The 20,727-nt window shown below is 32.0% G+C and overlaps 1 protein-coding gene and 1 pseudogene across 1 annotated transcript in view; one reads left to right on the top strand and one right to left on the bottom strand.

Moving 5' to 3' along the window:
• The window catches only part of LOC120612801 (coiled-coil domain-containing protein 170-like), a 35,479-nt gene that overhangs the window by 2,951 nt on the left and 11,801 nt on the right, over positions 1 to 20,727 (top strand). The window contains exons 3-4 of the mRNA XM_039875375.1: positions 12,237 to 12,365; positions 16,999 to 17,255. Coding sequence (XP_039731309.1) covers positions 12,237 to 12,365; positions 16,999 to 17,255 — 386 coding nt within the window. The remainder of the gene's footprint in view (positions 1 to 12,236; positions 12,366 to 16,998; positions 17,256 to 20,727) is intronic.
• On the bottom strand, positions 8,837 to 8,955 carry LOC120612841 (uncharacterized; annotated as a pseudogene).

Below are 20,727 nucleotides of genomic sequence, written 5' to 3'. Positions count from 1 at the left end.
GAAGACCAAAGACTGATCCCTAGGACACTTCGATGTTTAGAATTCAAGGAGATGAGGAAAAACCAGGAGGGAAGATTAAAAAGGGTAGTCCAATGCTCTCAGAAAAACCATGAGAGCATGCAGCCTGAGAAGACAGATGAAGAAACTAGCACAGGAAAAGAGGTAATTAATTCTATAATATGTTGCAGATTTGTCAAATAAGATAGACTGAAAATCGATCATTTCACAGTGAATAGAAAGACAAAATAGCTTTATTTAAATGCTCTTAATGGCAGTTTCTTGAAAAAATGTGTCCTCTTTGCAGATGCTCCATTTTTCAAGCTTTTCGAGGGTGTAATTTGATAATATCTATAAAAACCTTAAATGTGTGCTTTCTTTGAACTTGTGATTCCACTTCTAGAATTTATCCTAGGGTAATATTTACACATATACACAAAGATATATGTATAAAAGTGTTTCTTACAGCACTGATTTCAATAGTAAAAAAAAAATCAGGATAGGTGCTGTTCAAGGAACATCTGTAGCTATACTGTAAGATACCTTTCAAAGACTGTTAAATGATAAAGGTGGGTTATTCAATAAAAGGTATAATACAATTAATTTATGTGAATATATCCAAAACAGTCCCAATTTGATTACACGATCAAAAGTTGCCCCCTCATTAACTCACACATTCGCATATTTTATTCACAGCATTTATCACTAACATGATTTTATTTATATGTTTGTTTACTATATTCTTTTTTCACCAGAATGTAAGCTTTATAAGAAATTTCCTTTCTTGTTGATACTTATATTCCTGCTGCTCAAGGATGTAATTTTTAAAATCTAGTTTTAGAGGAAAAAATATTTATTTTCCTAGTTTAGTTATTAACTATTACTCGTGTTCCTACAAATATCACTTCATTTCTCCCTGCCTCATTTTTATTATATAAATGAAGATAGTGGGACAGTTGTTCTGAACCCTAAAGTCACATTAGATTTACCTGTGTAGCCTAGGCTCCACCATAAATCAATTAAGTCAGAATTTGGGATAAGGTCGGGGTCTCAGTATTTTTTGGAGTTTTCTTTGAGATTCTAATGTGCAGATAGAGTTGACAACTACTAGATTAGATGATATTTGAAGTGTAATGCTAGCGATTCTGGTATCAACAATACATAATAAAGACATACTTTCTCTGGCATAAAAGTATTTTCCTAGAATAGGATACTAGCTTTTCAGACAAATCATCTTTGCTTTAGGAATAGTAGATGGAATCATCACTTTTCTCAAAGTACATCTCCTTTGATGAAGGTATTGGAGTATAAAAATTTGACCTATACTAAGAAATTCTCAAAAAAAATCCAAAATATGAGTTTCATTTTGCTAGAATATTTACTTTCAGTGGTATCACTTTCTTAAGAGTTCTTAAGTTCACTAATGCTTCATGAAACCACTTTGTGTTTTCACTTCATTAATTAGAGAAATAAAGACCCACAGGTCTTACTGTATCACTTTAGGAGGTCCTTTTGTACCTTCCTTGGACCTCTGTGATGCATTCACCTAGCAACAGCTTCTTTGATGTGCAAACATTCTATTGACAGATTGTGCAGGGAAGCCACTCACATTGGACAATACAGATTTTTTCCAGGAATTGAGGTTGGATTTGGAATTTTCTCTTGTGCCTGATATGGTAACCATTTATGGTTCTTACTTTCTACTAAATGAAGCATAGCATATCTTTCTAATTTGAGTATTGATAAATCTGTATTTAAAAATAGTCATGTTCAAACCTAAAATCACAGAATAATTATGTCATTGCTGTATTTTGTTTATTTTTACTTGAGACTCCTAATACATTTTTAGTATATTTTTTAAGGTTAGTTTGGAGAATAGTAGTATCATCTATATAAGTTAACTTTGTATTAAGAGTTTATTTTTTCCCATTGTGTTCTTTAGTTACTTAATCTGTATTTTTTGCACCTAGTATGGGATGATAGAGATAAATCAAATTAGACCCTGCTTTTAGGTATATTTAACATAGTAGAGAGAAAAGATTTTTATATAATGAATGATATAATAATCAAAAGAAAAGTATAGATCACATACTATAAGAGTTAGAAGGAGAGAGAAAGTCCTTGCAGGAATCAAGGAAGAAGGTGATAACTTGAACTGATACTGGAGGATTTGAATATTCATGCTTCTGGGGAGACGCTTGGGCCCACACAGCTTCTTGTTTCTTGGAGGCAATATGAGTAAGACTCATTATGTTGTTTCTAATAGAGCATAAGATTCATGAAATGGTAAGGAAATAAAAATAAAAGTAAGGGATAGGATTCTGAAGAAGGTATTTATCTCTAGTATCATTCTTGTTCCAGGACTGAGGAGCAGTTTATTCTCCATTTTCATTCACCAAAACTTAAGTTCTTTGGTTTTTAGAAAAAGTATTGATATAGTAATGATTTTAGGTATCAAATAATGAAGCTGAGGAAGAAACTAAAGTCTCACTAGAGATATTGGCACTTTAATAATTGCTTTCAATATCAACAAATCTAGAATGAATAGAGAAATTTAAAAATGGATTTCAATGTTAGTGAAGAAAACAAAGACTTCATGCTTTCTATTCCATGTTCTTCAAATCATATCATCCTCATTTTTTTTTTCTCTTATGAAAATTCCTCTCAGGGACTGTTCAGTTTTCTGGAAGATACCACCCACAAAAGGAAATACCCTACTTACATGTAGCTTCCCTGGTACACAGTTTCTAAATGCTCCCCCTTTTATTTTTTACCAGAATACATTCCATGATCTTAATAAAGAAATCTCCATCTTATTCCTTAATAAAATATATGGACATTCATTTGAAAGATGACTTTTCTCTATTTTCACTTTAGAAAAGAAATATATGAAATTGAACTGGGTAGGAGAAATGGATTCAAGGCAGTACTGAAGTTCTTGGGAAATTGAATTCATAAAAATTGTAATGTCAGGTTACATTTATGTTCCTCCAGGGGCAGAAAGAACACTATGAGCTATCACATGCTACATTATAAACATGTTAGATTTTTATATTTTGGCTGAATCGAGGGATATAGTTAGAGTATCAAATAGATTGAGAAATTGAAAATAAAGGAAATTTGCAAGTTAGGTGTCTAAAGATATGATTCACAAGCAGCATTTAGTATGATATGAGTACACATTAGCAAGCTGTTTCGATCAGTTACAATTTAAACTGTTTTGATACTATCTTCAGAAACTAGATCTGCCTCGTCTCCAAGTTTCAGTGGGCAGTTCCTTTTGAGATCTAGCTAAATTTTAAGGATCTGAAGTAAAACTTTCTTTAAGACATTGCCATTGACACTGAGCAGTTCTTAGTATCTCTTCCTGACCACAATATACAAACTGCCCCTGGAAGCACCTTGGTTCACAATTACTAGATCTGTTTCATGCTGCTTTTTACGTCAAGCATGTCAGGTTCTCTTCAATTTTTAAACCACTCAGGTCCAGAAAAGCTCACTACTGGCCAAAGCAAAGGGCCCTATGAGGCGAAGCCAACAGAAGTCAGGCATCTATCAGCTCACACATCTCTGAAAAATAGTGCAGTGGTGAGTTGTACTGTGGCTATTTTTTCCCAATTCTCAGAAGGTATAGGTGAAATAATCTGAGCAATTGAGAAAAGAAAGTCCAGTTCTCTTTGTCCACTTGCCTATGCCAATACCCGTGGCTAATGAATAATGCAAGTCATGAGATCAAATGATCTCTCATATCTTTTAATTCTTGGCTTGACTAGAACAAGGAGCAGTGAAAGATCTAACTCTAATTGAACCTCAAAGTGGATTTTACCTATTTTTGCCTTTTTGGTGGTTCTAACATTTCACTGAGGCCCACAACACCAAAACAATATAAAAATAGACTATTAAGGGCCTCTGAGTTAATCTGATCCAACACCATTATTTTGCAGATTGGGCAACTGAACACGAGAGATGCCACAGTGATATAAGGGCAGAACTAGTTTGACTCCCATCATCCTTCTAGTGTACCATGTTATCTCTTGGTTTACAGCTTTGTTTTATGAGGACTAGACCCTAATGAGAATCTTTCTGGAAATTAAATATCCTCTTGGATCAGATGATGTCTCTTCCATTCATGTTTTTAAGACTGATGGAAAGATCCACCTAATCTTTAGCTTGTAGACTCAGTGAGAATGGGAATCTAGGGGAGTGGTTTATTTCCTCCTCCTATTGGCTTTAAATGAGAACAACAAACCTAGTTTCTTTGCTAGGAAAGGAAATGTATTACATTAAAAGGAAGTAAGTCAATGGGATGAATGAATAAAGAAAATGTGGTGCATATATACATAATGGAATATTATTCAGCCTTTAAAAAGAAGGAAATCCTGCCATTGATATGGATGAACCTGGAGAACATTATGCTAAGTGAAACAAGCCTGACAAAGAAAGACAAATAGCGCATGATCTCACTTATATGTAAGATCTAAAACAGTCAAACTCACAGGAGCAGAGAATAAAATGGTAGTTTCCAGAGGGGAGAGAGAAATGGGCAGAAGTTGGTCAAGGGGTACAAAGTTTTAGTTATGCAAGATAAATAAGTTCTGGAGATTTATTGTACAGCAATGTGACTGTAGTTAACAATATTGTATACTTGAAATTTGCTAAGAGGGTAGATCTCAAGTGTTGTCACCACAATTAAGAAAGGAATAAAAGAAAATGGTAGCTATGTGAGGTGATGGATATGTTCATTAGCTTGATTGTAGGGATTATTTCAGCATGTATACATATATCAAAACATCACTGCATACTATATATATATAATTTTCATTTTCAATTATACCTTAATAAAGATGGGGGAAATGATAATGCAAAAGCCAGTGTTCAGTCTTTTAGTTGAATTCCTTTTAAGTACATAAATGCTTAGAAATCCTTCTAGGGATTTAAAAAATTATTTTGCCATTTTTCATATTATATAGTAAGAAAACGATAAAAATATATTTTAATATTGGTACAGTATAAAATTATGAATTTTATATTAATAATTATAATCTTATTTTCAACATGTCCTCATTTAACTATAAACTTTATTTTAAATCATTTATAAGACAAAAAAAACTTGAGTTTGCAACAAATAAATTTAAAAGTAACATGTTTTCTTTGAGACTAATATATGTTAAAATCCAAATTGAATTAAAACTGTAATACAGCACCATAAAATTCCTCTTGTCATCTGATAGTGTCCTTGTATTTTGTGATTTTAAAAGTCAATTGGATTGTTTCTAAATTTTTATTTTTGTATTTAATTTCAAACACGGAAAAGTACAGAGCAATATAACACCCATGTACCTACCCATAGATTTAAATTTGGCATTTTCCCCCCATATTTGCTTTACTCATTCTTTTAAGAATGAAAATATCACTGATAACAGCTGAAGACCATTTTGTAACCTTTGAACCATTCTTCATTCTTGGGATGGATGATATAAATAAATTTAGCAAGTAGGATAGAACATCAACCAGTAAGAATCTTTGGCGCTCCTAGCACTGGGCCCGGCCTTGGAGCCTCTATTGCTGAGCATTAGTCTTCTTGGTTACTGGGTTGTAGGGGAGGTGAGTGTACCCAGCATCTGGGGTGGTGAGAAATGGAGCTGTTAAGGCAACTGCTATTACAAGCCTATATGAAAGTACTATTTGACCATCCTGGACCACTTTTTTTTTTCTTTTTAAGAGATAACTATTCTCAACTGTCCATGTATTTAATACTTGCATATATTTGAATGCTTCTAATGTTTTGAATATTTAAAAAATTACATAAATGGTATTCTATTAGACATAACTTTCTACTTTGCTATTTGCATTTGATCTTATGTTTTTGAGAGTTCTTTTTTTTATAAGTTTATTGAAGTAACATTGGTTAATACAATTATATAATTTTCGGGGGTACATTATAATTTGACATCTGTATGTTCTATTGTGTTTACCACCCAAAGTCCAGTTTCCTTCAGCTACCGTATATTCGATCCCCTTTACCCACTTCACCCTCCCCCCCTATTTGACCCCCTTTACCCTGTCTATCTCCCTCCTCCTCCTCCCCAACTCCACTAGTAACCACTAGTCTATAGTCTATGTCCACAAGTCTCTGTTTGTCTTGCTCACTTGTTGCTTTTAGGTTTGTATCCCTCGTATAAGTGCTATTATGTGATTTTCAACTTTTTCTGTCTGGCTTATTTCTCTTAGCATGATTATCTTGAGGCAGTATTTCATCTCTTCTTATGGCTGAGTAATATTCCATTGTATACATGTACCACAGTTTCTTTAGCCAATCATCTATCATAGGACACTTCGGTTGCTTCCATGTCCTAGCCACTGTGAATAATGCTGCTATGAACATTGCTGTGCAAATATTTTCTCAGATATGGGTTTTCAAGTCTTTGGGGTAAATACCCAGTAGAGGGATTGCTGGATCATATGGTAGATCAATTCTTAGTTTTTTTGAGGAACCTTCATACTGCTTTCAATAGTGGATGTACCAATTTGCAGTGTATGAAGGTTCCTTTTTCTCTGCATCCTTTCCAACATTTGTTATCACTTGTCTTGTTGATTACAGCTATTCTAACAGGTGTGAAATGGTATCTTATCGTGGTTTTGATTTGCATTTTCCTAATAGCTAGCGATAATTGAGCATCTTTTTATATATTTGTTGGCCATTTGTATGTCCTCTAGGGAGAGTGTCTGTTCAGGTCCTCTGCCCATTTTTTGATTGGATCATTTGGGGGTTTTTTTTGTTGTTATTGAGTTGTATAAGTTCTTTGTATATTTTGGCCCTTATTGGAAGCGTTGCTTGCAAATATATTTTTCCATTTGGATGTTTCTCTCTTTACCTTGTTGACAGTTTCTTTTGCTGTGCACTTTTTAGTTTGATGTAGTCCCATTCATTTATTTTAGCTTTGACTTCCCCTGCTTTTGAGGTCAAATTCATAAAATTCTCTTTAAGTCCAAGGTCCTTGAGTTTAGTTCCTATGTTTTCTTCTATGCATTTTATTGTTTCAGATCTTATATTTAGGTCTTTAATCTATTTTGAGTTATTTTGGTGTGTAGTGATAGACAACAGTCTAGTTTCATTCTTTTGCAGGTGGCTTTCCAGTTTTCCCAGCACCATATATTGAAGAGGCTTTCCTTTCTCCACTATATGTTTTTGGCTTTTTTGTCGAAAATTATTTGCCCATATAAATATGGGTTTACTTCTGGACTCTTGATTCTGTTCCACTGAATCAAGACTATTCAAGACAAATTATACTACAAAGCGACAGGAATCAAAACGGCCAATACCATGCCGTTTTGATTCCTGTCGCTTTGTAGTATAATTTGAAGTCAGGCAGAGTGATTCCTCCAGCTTCATTCTTTTTTCTCCGGATGGCTTTGGCAATTCAGAGTTTTTTGTGTTTCCATACAAATCTGATATTTTTCTTTTGTATCTTTTTTTTTTTAAATGCTGATGAGATTTTGATGGGGATTGCATTAAATCTGTAGAATGCTTTAGGTAATATGGTTATTTTAACTATGTTGTTTCTTCCAATCCAAGAACACAGAATCTCTTTCCATTTCTTTGTATCTTCTTCGATTTCTTTAATAGGGTCTTGTAGTTTTCATTATATAGGTCCTTCACATATTTCATTAAATTTATTCCTATGTATTTTATTCTTTCTGTTGCAATTGCAAAAGGAATTATTTTTTCCACTTCTTTTTCTGATGCTTCATTATTAGAGTATAGGAACGCTATGGATTTTTGAACATTGATTTTGTATCCAGAGACTCTATTTGCTTTTTGTTTCTAGTAGTGTTCTAATGGAGTCTTTAGGGTTTTCTATACAGAGAATCATGTCATCTGCAAATAGTGACAGTTTGACTTTTCATTTCCTATTTGGAAGCCTTTTATATCTTTCTCTTGTCTGAAAGACCTCCAATGTTATATTGAATAATAGTGGCAATAGTGGACAGCGTTGCCTTATTTCTGATCTTAGAGGGAAGATTTTTAGTTTTTCACCATTAAGTATAATATTGGCGGAAGGTTTGTCATATATGGCCTTTATTATGTTAAGGTACTTTCCTTCTATGCTGATTTTGTTAAGTGTTTTGATCATAAATGGATGCTGTATCTTGTCAAAGGCTTTTTCTGCATCTATTGATATCATATGATTCTTATTTTTTAATTTGTTTATATGGTGTATCACATTCATCGATTTGCGTTTATTGAACCATCCCTGTGCCTCTGGGATGAAGCCCACTTGATCATGGTGTATAATCTTTTTAATATGTTGCTGTATTCGGTTCTCTAGTCTTATTTAGGATTTTTGTATCTGTGTTCATGAGAGATATTGGTCTGTAGTTTTCTTTTTTTGTGTTATCTTTACCAGGTTTTAGTATCAGAGTAATATTGGCCTCATAAAATGAGTTGGGAAGTATTGCCTCCTCTTCGAATTTTTGGAAGAGTTTGAGAGTAGGTATTAAATCTTTGAATGTTTGTTAGAATTCACTGGCGAAGCCATCTGGTCCTGGACTTTTACTTTTTCGTATGCTTTCGATGATTGTTTCAATTTCCATACTGCCGATCGGTCAATTTAAATTTTCCAGTTCTTCTTCATTCAGTCTAGGAAGGTTGTATTTTTCTAAGTACTGGTCCATTTCTTCTATTAAATTTGTTTATTAAATTTGGTGTTATATACTTTTTCATAGTATTCTTTTTTAAAAAAAATTATTTTTATTTTTTACATGAGGCAACCCTTGGTTGACCTCACAGATTTCAAGGACCTTGTCAGTTTACAATCCTTTATTTTTATATTTTTTACACCTATAGTACCTGGTCTTCCTAGGTGGTCTCCCATCAAAGTACTAACCAAACCCAACCCTGCTTAGCTTCCGAGATTAGACAAGATCGGGCTTGGTCAGGGTAGCATGGCTGTAGACTTTCATAGCATTCTTATATGATCCTTTATATTTCTGCGATATCAGTGAGAGTTCTTTTTGATTCACGAAAATTTAGTCTGTGCATGTTAACTGCTGCATAGAATTTCATTACAAGTTATATTAATATGTCACAGTTTTTATACATTTTTATCATTTTAGCTTTACAGTTTTATACATTTTAATTTTTTCTTATATATATAACCTTCTTATATATACAAGCTTATACAGCATGAGTCTTTATCCATATATTCTAAACTATAAAACCAGAAAAATTTTCAAGCTGTATTTAAAAGAACTTATCTAGAAAAATAAATTTAGGTTGAATTTTTCTTATTGTTATAAATTACAAGCCTAATTAGATATAATAATTATTTTTTCTTTTTATTATTGATGTTTATAATCTTGGCAATATTGTAATATACTAAATAAGACATTTATCACACTTTAATCAGTTTACTTTTTTGTTTTAGATCTCATGCATACTCAAGTTAATCATACTTAGTTCATAGTACGTGATCATCTTTTTGCGCAAGGCCCGTCTATTTTTTCCCCATCACTTCCGTTGTATCTCATCTCAATCTGTTTGAATGCATCTTTTAAAAATATATACTTTTGTTTTACATATGATCTTTTAAAATGTCCTAAATAGAAAAGAACTATCAAATGTATACACACAGGTTAGTTAATAAATACCTATGAACCTACCACTTAGTTTCATGGAACACTGCCAGTACCTTACAAGTTTCCTGTGTCCCCTTTCCTGACTAAATCCTTTTCCACTAAACTTCAAAATAGTAGGTATTTTGAATTGTGTCAGTCTCTTCCTTCTCTTCCTGGTTATATCACCCATGTATGTATCCCTAATCAATATGAATTTTGTTTTAAAAGTTTTATGAATGGAATTATACTGTTTTTCTTCTTTTATGATTCACTGCTTTTACTTAGATTTGTATTGATATATATACAGTTGTTAATAATTTCCATTATTTTGTACTGTTCTATGAATGTATCATATCATATGTTTAGTTTTTTCTTTTTCAAATAATAATAATTCTTGCTTTTAACTAGAAAAGTTAGTCCATTTATATTTCTTGACATTACCGATTATTTGACTATATTTCTACTATCACATTATATGTATTCTGTTTGTCCTATTTTTTCTTGCTTCCTTTTCCCTCCTTCTCTCATGCCAAGAACTGATTATGTTTTTGGTTCGTTGTGTTGTACTTGTTTTCTTTTTTCTCATTCCATTGTTTTCTTTTTCTGCTGGTTTAGAAGTTATATGCTATATGGCTATTGCTTTAGTGGTTATATTAGTGATTTTAACATTATTTTTAACTAAGCTAACTGAACTCTTTGTTATGAGAAATCTGAAGATTTTAAAGTGCTGTAAGGTGTTTTTCTCCCTTCAGTGTATATGTATTTTTTTTTTTTGGTCCTGTTCTTTATTTTGGCTCTATTCTTTATTTTCAACTTTATAAATCAGATTCTTAAAATTAGTGCTTAGTTAATATACCCACATTTGCGATTAATTTTTGTTGCCTATTCTTGTATTTCAAACTTTTTAAGTTCATTTTCTATGAGAAATTTATCTTTTAGAATTTTCTTAAATGAGGGCCTAATGGTAGTAAATTCAATTTTTGTTTGTCTAAAATGTCTTTATTCTACTCTTAATCTTAAAACATGTCTTTCAGTACAAAATTCTGTTTGACAGTTACCATATTTCCTGATTTGAAGAAACAATACTATTTTATGCACCATTATGAAATTTAAAACTGTGTTAAACTATCCACAATATACATCAACTTTGAGATGCATTCCAATTTCAGAGATGTGAAAATTTGTGCCTCTTAGAATCAATGATATATGATCTATTTTTTTTGTTACATTACAGATATCATTCTGCTGTTTTCTAGCTTCTTTGTTACTATTGAGAAATCACTCACCAGTCCATGCTACTTCTATGTAATTATCTGTCCTTTGTATTGTCTGCTTCATAGATATTTTTTTTTAATGTTCTGCAGTTTCATCATGAGTGTGTAGATAAAGAATTCTTTTTATTCTTTTTGGGATTTGCTAGACCACTTAGATTGGTATCTTTTAACAATTCTGTAAAATTCTCAGACATTATTTCTTCAATTTTGCCTCCACTCCATTTTTTAAATTATGGCTTTCTTGGACTCCAATTAGACATGTGATAGACTTTTTATTTTATTCTCTGTGTCCTTAAACTCTCTTGAACATTTACCATGTATTTTTTTCTACAGTTGTCCTCTTGATAATTCCTTCATACTTATCTTTAAATCCACTCATTCTTCAGGTAGGTCTAATCTGCTTTTAATGGGTCCGTTCAATTTTCAAATTAAAGTTATTACACTTTTCATTTCCAAAAGTCTTATTTGATTGTTTTTCCAATATATTTATTCTTTGTGGTCTCTTGCGATTTACTCATATTTTCAAAGTTCTTTTTATTTCTTTAAGTATTTAAACAGTTATTTTGTATGCTCTTGTGCAAGTCTTTGTTCCTAGTATCTTGGTAGGCATAACATTCTAAAACCTGATAACTTTAGAAAAAAGCACCATGTGATACATTCATACGCTTTTTAGAGATTTAAGTTAATACATTTTTCTTGGTTTCATTTGAATCATATAAACTTTGTTCTTACCAAAAGTTATACTAATTACAATTTAGAACATTGCACACCTTCTTGACAATAGAGGGAAATATTGTAATACAGGTAAATACTCCTTTAATTTTTACCCTCAATATAGGTGTGGAAGAAACAAAATTGGTGTTGATTTACTGAAATCAAGTTTTTTAAAAATCAACTTTTTTTGATAATAATACATAGACATTACTTTGTAATCAAAAATAAAACAATAGTGGTAAATCTTTCATCAGTGGCCTTCCAATAGTTCGAGTTTTTATAAAGCTTTTATTAGATGTGAATTAAAATTTCCCCAAACATTTTATTTGTATCTTCTTGATTTCTATACTCTCAGAAATTGTCTACTTAGATTTCTGCATTTACTTATGGCTGGTGTTATAAATAAGTTATCAGGTAAGAATTATTAGAAAAATGTAAAGTAGCCTTTTAGGTCAACATATTACTTGCTATTTTCCTGAGACCTGTTGCATTTGTTAGGATAGCACCTCAAAATGAATATTTTAAAAGTTGCATTCTATTTAGAGCTACTTATTTGAGTTTGTGTGGGCTAGAACATTGTGGGTTTTGCTCTGTAGAGTATATGTTCAGTTAATTTGCAATTTCTCTTTGTAGGCTTGTTTTGATTCACTTCTTGAAGTGGTTTCCACCAGGAACCCAATCATGTACAATAAAAAGACAGCTGACCCAGTCCATCCTGACCTTGCTGGTTTGTTGGTGAAAAACAAGAATCTTTTAGCTGAGGTATATGGATTATCTGAAAATAAAACACTATGGGAAATTGTATCCTCTGTAAAAGTAGGGAGAAAAAAATTCTGATAAGGGCTTCAAAATATTTCCTCAACTCAGTTTTGCTTTTCTCTCAATATTAAATTCTCTTATCCCTGAGGAACACTAATTTAGACCCAAATCTGACTTTTGCTAGAGAAGTCCCTTTGAAGATGGTGCATAGTTAAGTGCTTTTGAGTTGACTGCCAAGTGCTAGGGTTTTAGAACATTGGTTATAAACTGCCATGCTCAAAATTAATGTAATAATAATAATTACATGTATTAAACGTTTTTAATGGAAAAGATGAGTTTCCATTTTCAATATGGCACCAAATAGCAAATATCCATTATTCTTATTTAAAACTTGATAAAACATCTGAGTAATATCAACAGATGAAAAATAAAGAAACCACATTTATAGGAAATGCTTTGACTTTTATTCCCTGTGATGAACTAGAGAGTGATTGTAGGATTTTTTACTTGAGTCCAAGTACCTCAGGATATTTGTTGCAGGAGATAGTCTTATAGGTAACTATGGTTGGAATCCCAAGGCCATTGTCATTATTAAAGGTACTATGAAATGGCTGTTTATGTCTGTACTGCCTCTGTGGTTACCTTCAAGTAAAATGTTCCAAATGCTTACATTCTGGGACACTGACAATCCCTTCGAATAAGTAACTATTTATGGGATATATTAGTTTGCTAGGGCTGCTATAACAAAGTACCACAGACTAGGGGGCTTAAAAAACAAAAGTTTATTTACTCACAGTTCTCAAGGCTAGAATTCTGCGACAAGAATTCAGCAGGTTTGGTTTCTTCTTTCTTATGTTGTTTTTCTAGCTTTATTGCCATATAATCAACATATGACATTGTGCAAATTTGAGGTATATACTGTGATTATTCAATATATGTATATATTACAAAATGATTTCCACAATAAGGATAATTAATACCTCTGTCACCTCACATAATTACTGTGTGTGTGTGTGTGTGTGTGTGTGTGTGTGTGTGTGTGAAAAAGGTTGATTTCTTCTGAGGCCTCTTTCCTTAGCTTGTAGGTGGCTCTGTGCTCTCACATGGTCCTCCTTCTGTAACTGCGTCCAGATTTCCTCTTCTCTAAGAACATGGATCATATTGGATTAGTATTCACCCTAAAGATCTCATTTTAACTTAATTACCTTTTTAAAGACCCTATCATCAAATACAGTCACATTTTGAAGTACCAGGGTTAGAACTTAAACATGTGAATTTTGAGGGGGCGCAACTCATAACAGTGGCCTTATTCCTTGGGGCCTCTTTTCTGCCCAGGACCTCATTAAGGTTCTTTTCTACTATCTCATCTGTCAATAGCCTGACTCCAACTTTCATTTAAACAGATATAAATATTGATATAGATATATGGGTAAATGTATATATATTTTAATTTTATTTATGCTCATATTTTCCCCTTTTTTAGCATAGATGGGTGAAGAGAGGTAAATTTAAATGGTTAAATTTACACAGATACAGTAAATCTTATAACATTGTGGTGATTTTTTAATTTGTCCTTTTTTTCAGAAAAATGGGGTACTAATCCCTGAAAATTGTAGAAATTTTACTATGGGTAGCATTGTTGTTCTTCCCCCACAGTATAATTTACTACTAATACTTAAGAAGTTTGGGATTTTTAACAATTTAGAATTTGAATAAGATTAAGATTTACTTCTATGTCTAATTCATAAAAAACCTTTTAAACCAATTTGTCAAAAAAGATCACAGGATTTAAACCTTGTTTAAAGCAAATATACTTTTTTTCAAGAATTTCAAAGTACTTTTTTAAAGCAGTTTTATACATGTACATAAATCATTTGGTAACTATATTTTTAATCTATATGTCAAAGCAGATAGCTAAAAGACTCTACAAAAGTCTCATTTTGACTTGATTTTAGATATCACATATATTTAAAAGTATTCTATAGCTCATATTGGCATTTTCTGAATTTAATAAAAATTAGTGACAGTTACTACATGGTTTCCCTGTGTTAAAGTTATTTTTTTTTAATTGTGATTCAACAGATTACATTCAGCATGAGTCATCTTTCTCTTTTCCAATACCTATTATTTGATCTCACAGGAACACAATTGTCTTGATGAGACAGTTTTTCTCTTCACTGCATGCATTTTATTTTATTTTTTTATAATTAACTTTATCTCTTTGTGGGACATACAAAAATAATTATCATATGTTCCTGCCCAATAATGGAGAAACGGGTGCAAAAGAGCTATATTTAAGAAAAGCTAGATATAGAAGGGATAAATATTCAAGTATTTGATTGGTGATTATGTTGTCTAGTTTAGGCAATATGATATTTAGCTAAAAGCTGTATAGTGCTAAATGGGCTACTGTTATAATAAGTGAATTAAACAACTTATAAAAAATGTTACTGATAATATTTATAAAAAGGCCTAGTATCTTAAATTTAAGATAAATTTAATGTGTTTGTCAGTACTTTTAAATTTGATTTTTCATGATGACTTTTGTTTGTGAGAACAATATGACTACGTCTATGCAGATAAGATTTTTTTTTTCCCCTTAGCACAGTAATGAGGCAAATAGTAGAAACCTGGTAGATGTGGCCAGCTTTGGAGTTGGTTAACCCAGACAATATATATTTTGCAGCTAAAGAAAAATATCAGAACCAGTTATTCTTAATTTTAATTGAGATGATTATAGATTCACTTGTGGTTTTAAGAAATAATAGATCCATTGTACACTTTGCTCAGTTTCTTCCAATAGTCAAATGTTGCAAAACTATAGTATAATATAACAGCCTGAATATTAACATTGATGTGATACAATTCACCAGTCTTATTCAGATTTTCCTAGTTTTCTTGGTGCTTCTTTGTGTGTTTGTGTGTATTAAGTTCTAAACAATCACTCAAGATATTGAACAGTTAGTTTCAATACCACTAAGATCTTTCCCATTGCCATTTTATATCCATACGTACTTCCTTTCCACCCTTAGCACCTGGCAATCACTAATCTCAACTCCGTTCCTAAATGTTGTCATTTCAAAATTTTATATACTCAAAAAGCTAAACACAGTGTTGCCATATGACCCAGCAATCCCATTCTTAGGTAGATACACAAGAGAATTGAAATATATATTTACATAAAAACTTGTAAATGAATGTTCATAGTAGCGTTATTTATAAAGCCCCAAAATGAATACAACCCAAGTGTCTAGCTAATGAGCGGCTAACAAATGTGGTATATCCATACAGTAGAACTTTATTCAGCCATAAAAAGGAATGAAGTACTGAATCATGCTATAACGTGGATGAACCTAGAAAACGTTATGCTAAGTAAAAATAAACCAATTACAAGAAGCAACATATTGTATGATTTCATTCATATGAAATGTCTAGAGTAGGCAAATCCACAGAGACAGAGTAGATTAGTGGTTGCCAGGAGCTGGGAGGGATGGAGGAAATGAGGAGTGACTACTAATGGATATAAGCTATCTTTAAGGGATAATGAAATTGTTCTGGAATTAGATCATGATGATGGTTGTACAACCTGTGAATATACTAAACACTACTGAATTGTTTGCTTTAAAGGGTAAATTTTATGGTATGTGAATTATATCTCAATATTGCTGTACAACTCTATGAATATTCTAAAAACCATGCGACTGTATAATTTAAATGGGTGAATTTATTACTTATATCTCAATAAAGCTGTTTTTAAAATGCTTTATAAATAGAATTATATATATGTATCCTTTTGGGACTGGCTTTTTCACTCAACATAATTTCCTGGAGATTGATTCAAGTTGTACATATTAACAGTTTGGTCTTTTTTATTACTGAATCCATGGTATATGTACCACAGTTTGTTTAACCATTCACTTGCTGACATATATCTGGGTTGCTTCCAATTTTTTTTGGCTATTACAAATAAATGCTACCCAAAACTAAAAAAAAAAAACACATCCCTCACGGCAGCTGCACCCCCTTCCTCTCCAATCATTTTTGGTTCCTTCCTTCCACTAGCAGCCTGTGGTGGCTCTCCTGTTTTGCTTCCCCTCTCACAAGCTATCACTCTTGCTTCTCTTGATCATTTTATGACCTCTTCTTTCCTTTATTTGCCTTGAAAAATATGTATGTATTTAATCAATTTAAGCTTTGATCTTCCTCCTGACTCTCCTATTCACACATTTCTCTGATCAGCACAAGTAAGGCCAGGAACCAATGATAGAAACATAGGCTGCTCCTTACCTGTGCACACACTCCCCTTTACAGTACATCATAAAACACCTATGGCCAAAGCATTAAGTATTTCTTTTCTGCTAGGAAATATAGAAATCATTATTGGTATAATTTATTCTTGTAGCAAGATATAAATAATGTTGATGAGAGTAAAATCACTTATTCCAAACCATATGTGTCAATATGGTATGATTTCTTAAATGTATTTAACCTTAGACTATACTGTTAGAAGATTTGAAAGCCTTCGTTTTATTGTACAATAATATGTAATTTAAATATCCATAATGATTTAGAATCATGAATTTTCTAAAACCAAAATTATAAATGATTTTAAATAACACTTTCCATTTCTCATTAGCTAAGAAATCTTCAAAACAAACTTCTCATAAAAGAAACTTCATTGCAAGAAATGAAGAGTGAGCTAGAAAGTTACAAAGAAAATAACATGCAACAGTCATTCCAGATAATGTCCCTGAAAGATGATATCAAAGACCTAGAGGAACTTATTGCTTCTCTAACCAGAATTAAATCTTTGAAAAGTACCAATATTCAGAGTCTTGAAAGAGGCAACTGGGATCTATCTGAAAGAATTCTAGAACTAGAAAATCGTCTAAGGTAGGGAATTTTTAGTTTGTTTGCAAACATGTCATTTGTCATAAGCTTGCAAATAGTATATGAACTCTATATTCCCAATTGATCACAGAATTTAAATCTGGTAGAATTTCTCATAATACCTGACTCAACATTATTATATTTTTAGAGAACATTTTTATTGAGATATAATTCATATATATACCATTAAAATTCACCCTTTAAAGTGTACAATTCAGTAGTTTTAATATATTCACAAATCTGTGCAATCACCAGCAATATCTAATTCCTGAAAATCTTCATCACCCCCTAAAGAAACCATGCCCATTAACAGTTAATCCCTATTCCACTCTCTTCTATCTCTGACAACTACCAATCTACTTTTTTTCTATATGGACTTATTTTTTCTGGACATTTCATATGAATGCAGTTATATAATATATGGCCTCTGTGTCTGACTTCTTTCACTTAGCACAATGTTTTCAAGATTAATTCATGTCATAGCATAAATTGGTACTTCATTCTCTTTTATGGCTTAATATTATTCCATTATATAGTAATACCACATTTCATTTATCCGTTCATCAGTTGATGGACATTGGGTTGTTCATTTTTGGGGGGAGTACTTTATGAATAATGCTATGAATATTTTTTGTATGAGTTTTTATATGACTATATGTTTTATTTCTCTTAGGTATATGCCTTAGGAGTAGAATTGCTGGGTCATAAAGTAATTCTATATTTAACCTTTTGAGATTACTTTGATAAAGTTCCAGGCTGCTTTCCAAGGCAGCTGCACCATTTTACATTCCTACCTGCAATGTGTGAGGATTCCAATTTCTCCACATTCTCACCAACACATGTTATTGTCCATCTTTTTCATTATAGCCATTCTAGTGAATACGAAATCATATTTCATTGTGATTTTACTTTGCACTTTCATAATAACCAAACATGTTGAACATCTTTTCATGTGCTTATTGGCCATTTGTATATTTTCTTTGTAGAAATATCTATTCAGATCCTTTGCCCATTTTTAAATTGGGTTATTGTCTTTACTATTGAGTTATAAGTGTTCGTTATACATTCTGGATACTAGACCCTTATCAGATACATGATTTGTGAATGCTTTCTCCCATCTTTAGGTTGTCTTTTTATTTTCTTATTGGTATTCTTTGAAGTACACAATTCTTATTTATTTTATTTATTTTATTTTATTTTTTTCAAAATACAGTAGAAAAGAAAAGCTTTATTAGAAAAGAAAGTACACTTCCAGACATGGAAGTGAGCATGAGCAAGAGAAGTATGGCTCAAAAGGCCCCAAATTTTTAAATTTTGATGAAGTTTATAGTTTTTTTTCATTGTTTCTTTGATGTCATATCTGAGAAACCACTCCCTACTCCAGGGTTGTGAAGATTTACATGTATGTATCCTTTTAAGAGTTACAGTTTTAGCCCTTAAATTTATGTCTTTGGTTTATTTTGACTATTTTTTTGTATATGTTGTGAGTTAGAAATCCAGATTTATTCTTTTTCATGTAAAGATCCACTAGCTGTCTCAGCATCACTTGTTGAAAAGACTATCTTTCTCCTATTGAGTTGTCTTGACAATTTAAAAAAAAAAAATCAATTGACTGGATTCTCATTTCTATTCTATTGGTCTATATGTCTATACTATGCCAGTACCATACTGTCCTAAATACTGTAGCTTTGTATTAAGTTTTGAAGTGTGAGTCCTCCAATTTTTTCAATATTATTTTAGCTATTCTGGGTCCCTTGCTTTTCCACATGAATTTTAAGATTTGCTTGTAAATTTCTGTAAAAAAAAGTCAACTGGGATTTTGATAGCAATTTGTTGTATTTCTAGATCAATTTGGGGAGCATTGCCATCTTAACATTAAATCTTCCAGTCCATGAACGTGGGGCATCTTTTTATTACTTAGATCCTCTTTCATTACAAAAATATTTTGTCATTTTCAGTGTACATGTTTTACATTTCTTTTGTTAAATTTATTTATAAATATATTATTCTTTCTATGCATTAGAAATGGAACTTTTTAAAATTTCATTGCAAATTGATCATTTTGAGGAAATAGAAATATAATTGACTTCCATATATCAATCTTGTATCCTGAGACATTGCTATACTTGTTTATTAGCTCTAACAGTTTTCTTGTAGATTCCTTAGGGTTTTATCTATATATGACCATGTCATCTGCAAAGAGATTTATTTCTTCCTCTCTAGTCTGGATGCTTTTAATTTATTTTTATTGCCTAATTGCCTTGGTTCAAACCTTCCATACAATGTTGAATGTAAACAGTGAGAAACAGACATCCTTGTTTTGTTCTTGATCTCAGGGGAAAAGCTTTCAGTCTTTCACCATTAAGAGTGATGTTAGCTACGAATCTTTCATAGATATTCTTTATCAGATTGAGGAAATTGCCTTCTATTTCTAGTTTGTTGAGAGTTTATATCATGAAAGCGTGTTAGATTTTTGTCAAATGATTTTTCTTCATCTAGTGGGATGATTGTGTGGTTTCAGCCTTTATACCATTTGTTATTCTTAGACTTGCGGTTACTTAGTTTGTATATATAGAGAGGAGATATTTGATCACGTGCTCTTGGTTGATATTGGTAATATTTAAGAAACCTACACAATATGAAAAGCCATTGTATTCAGATACGAATACTGGTGTAAACTGCTTATATTCTATATTGGTTAGCATATACTGGCTCACCTGATAGGTTGAAGTTTCTTTTAGGTCTTGCATTTCTCAAATCACTTTAAAAAAGAAAATATGAAGAAGCTTGAAACTAAGTAAGGAAATAAACCTCTATTCAGACTGAGAAATTAGTTAAAATTTAAGGCCACGAAGAAGAGTGGAATTTCTTTTTTTCTGGTTTGCAATGTCTGAAAAAAGAAAACTGACAAAGTTGAAGTGAAGAACTGATTAAAAATAATTCATTATCCAAGTAAATATCTTCTCAGTGGTAAGGTACCACCTGAAGTTGGCCTCTAGTTTGACCCCTAAACAGCTGACCAATCACTGCAAACCCTTCAACACAATTTTGAATATAGCCGCAGAGTGAGTCACTCTGGACTTTTTGCTTTTGTTTTGTCCTTGGTGCCAACAGGAAAGGTGGCTGTATGGCATACCATACATTCCCTTACCCGCGCCCCGCCCCCGCCCCATCAATTTGTTAATGTTGAAGGGGAAAAGAAGTACTAGAAGCAGCTCTTATGGAGTGAACTCTGGAGCAGACTCTGGAAAAGGATTGTTCTTAGACCATATCTGGTTTCCAGCCCCTTTAGCTGTTTTCTCTTTGCAGTTAGTACAGTTAGGAGCAAAAGGCCCAGCACTTTTTGCTTTTGTTCTATTGGTTACTGAAAAAAGTATGCTAAAATATGATTATTTATAATAATCAATTCTATTTTGTTATATTAATTAACTATATTAATCAATTATGATTGCAGATTTGTGTCTCTCACTTTTAC

This window comes from Pteropus medius, unplaced genomic scaffold, assembly GCF_902729225.1.
Source record: "Pteropus medius unplaced genomic scaffold, Ma_sr-lr_union100, whole genome shotgun sequence".
Lineage (NCBI taxonomy): Eukaryota > Metazoa > Chordata > Mammalia > Chiroptera > Pteropodidae > Pteropus > Pteropus medius.
Note: the sequence above shows the minus strand (reverse complement) of the source record. Positions and strands in the feature narration are given on the sequence as shown.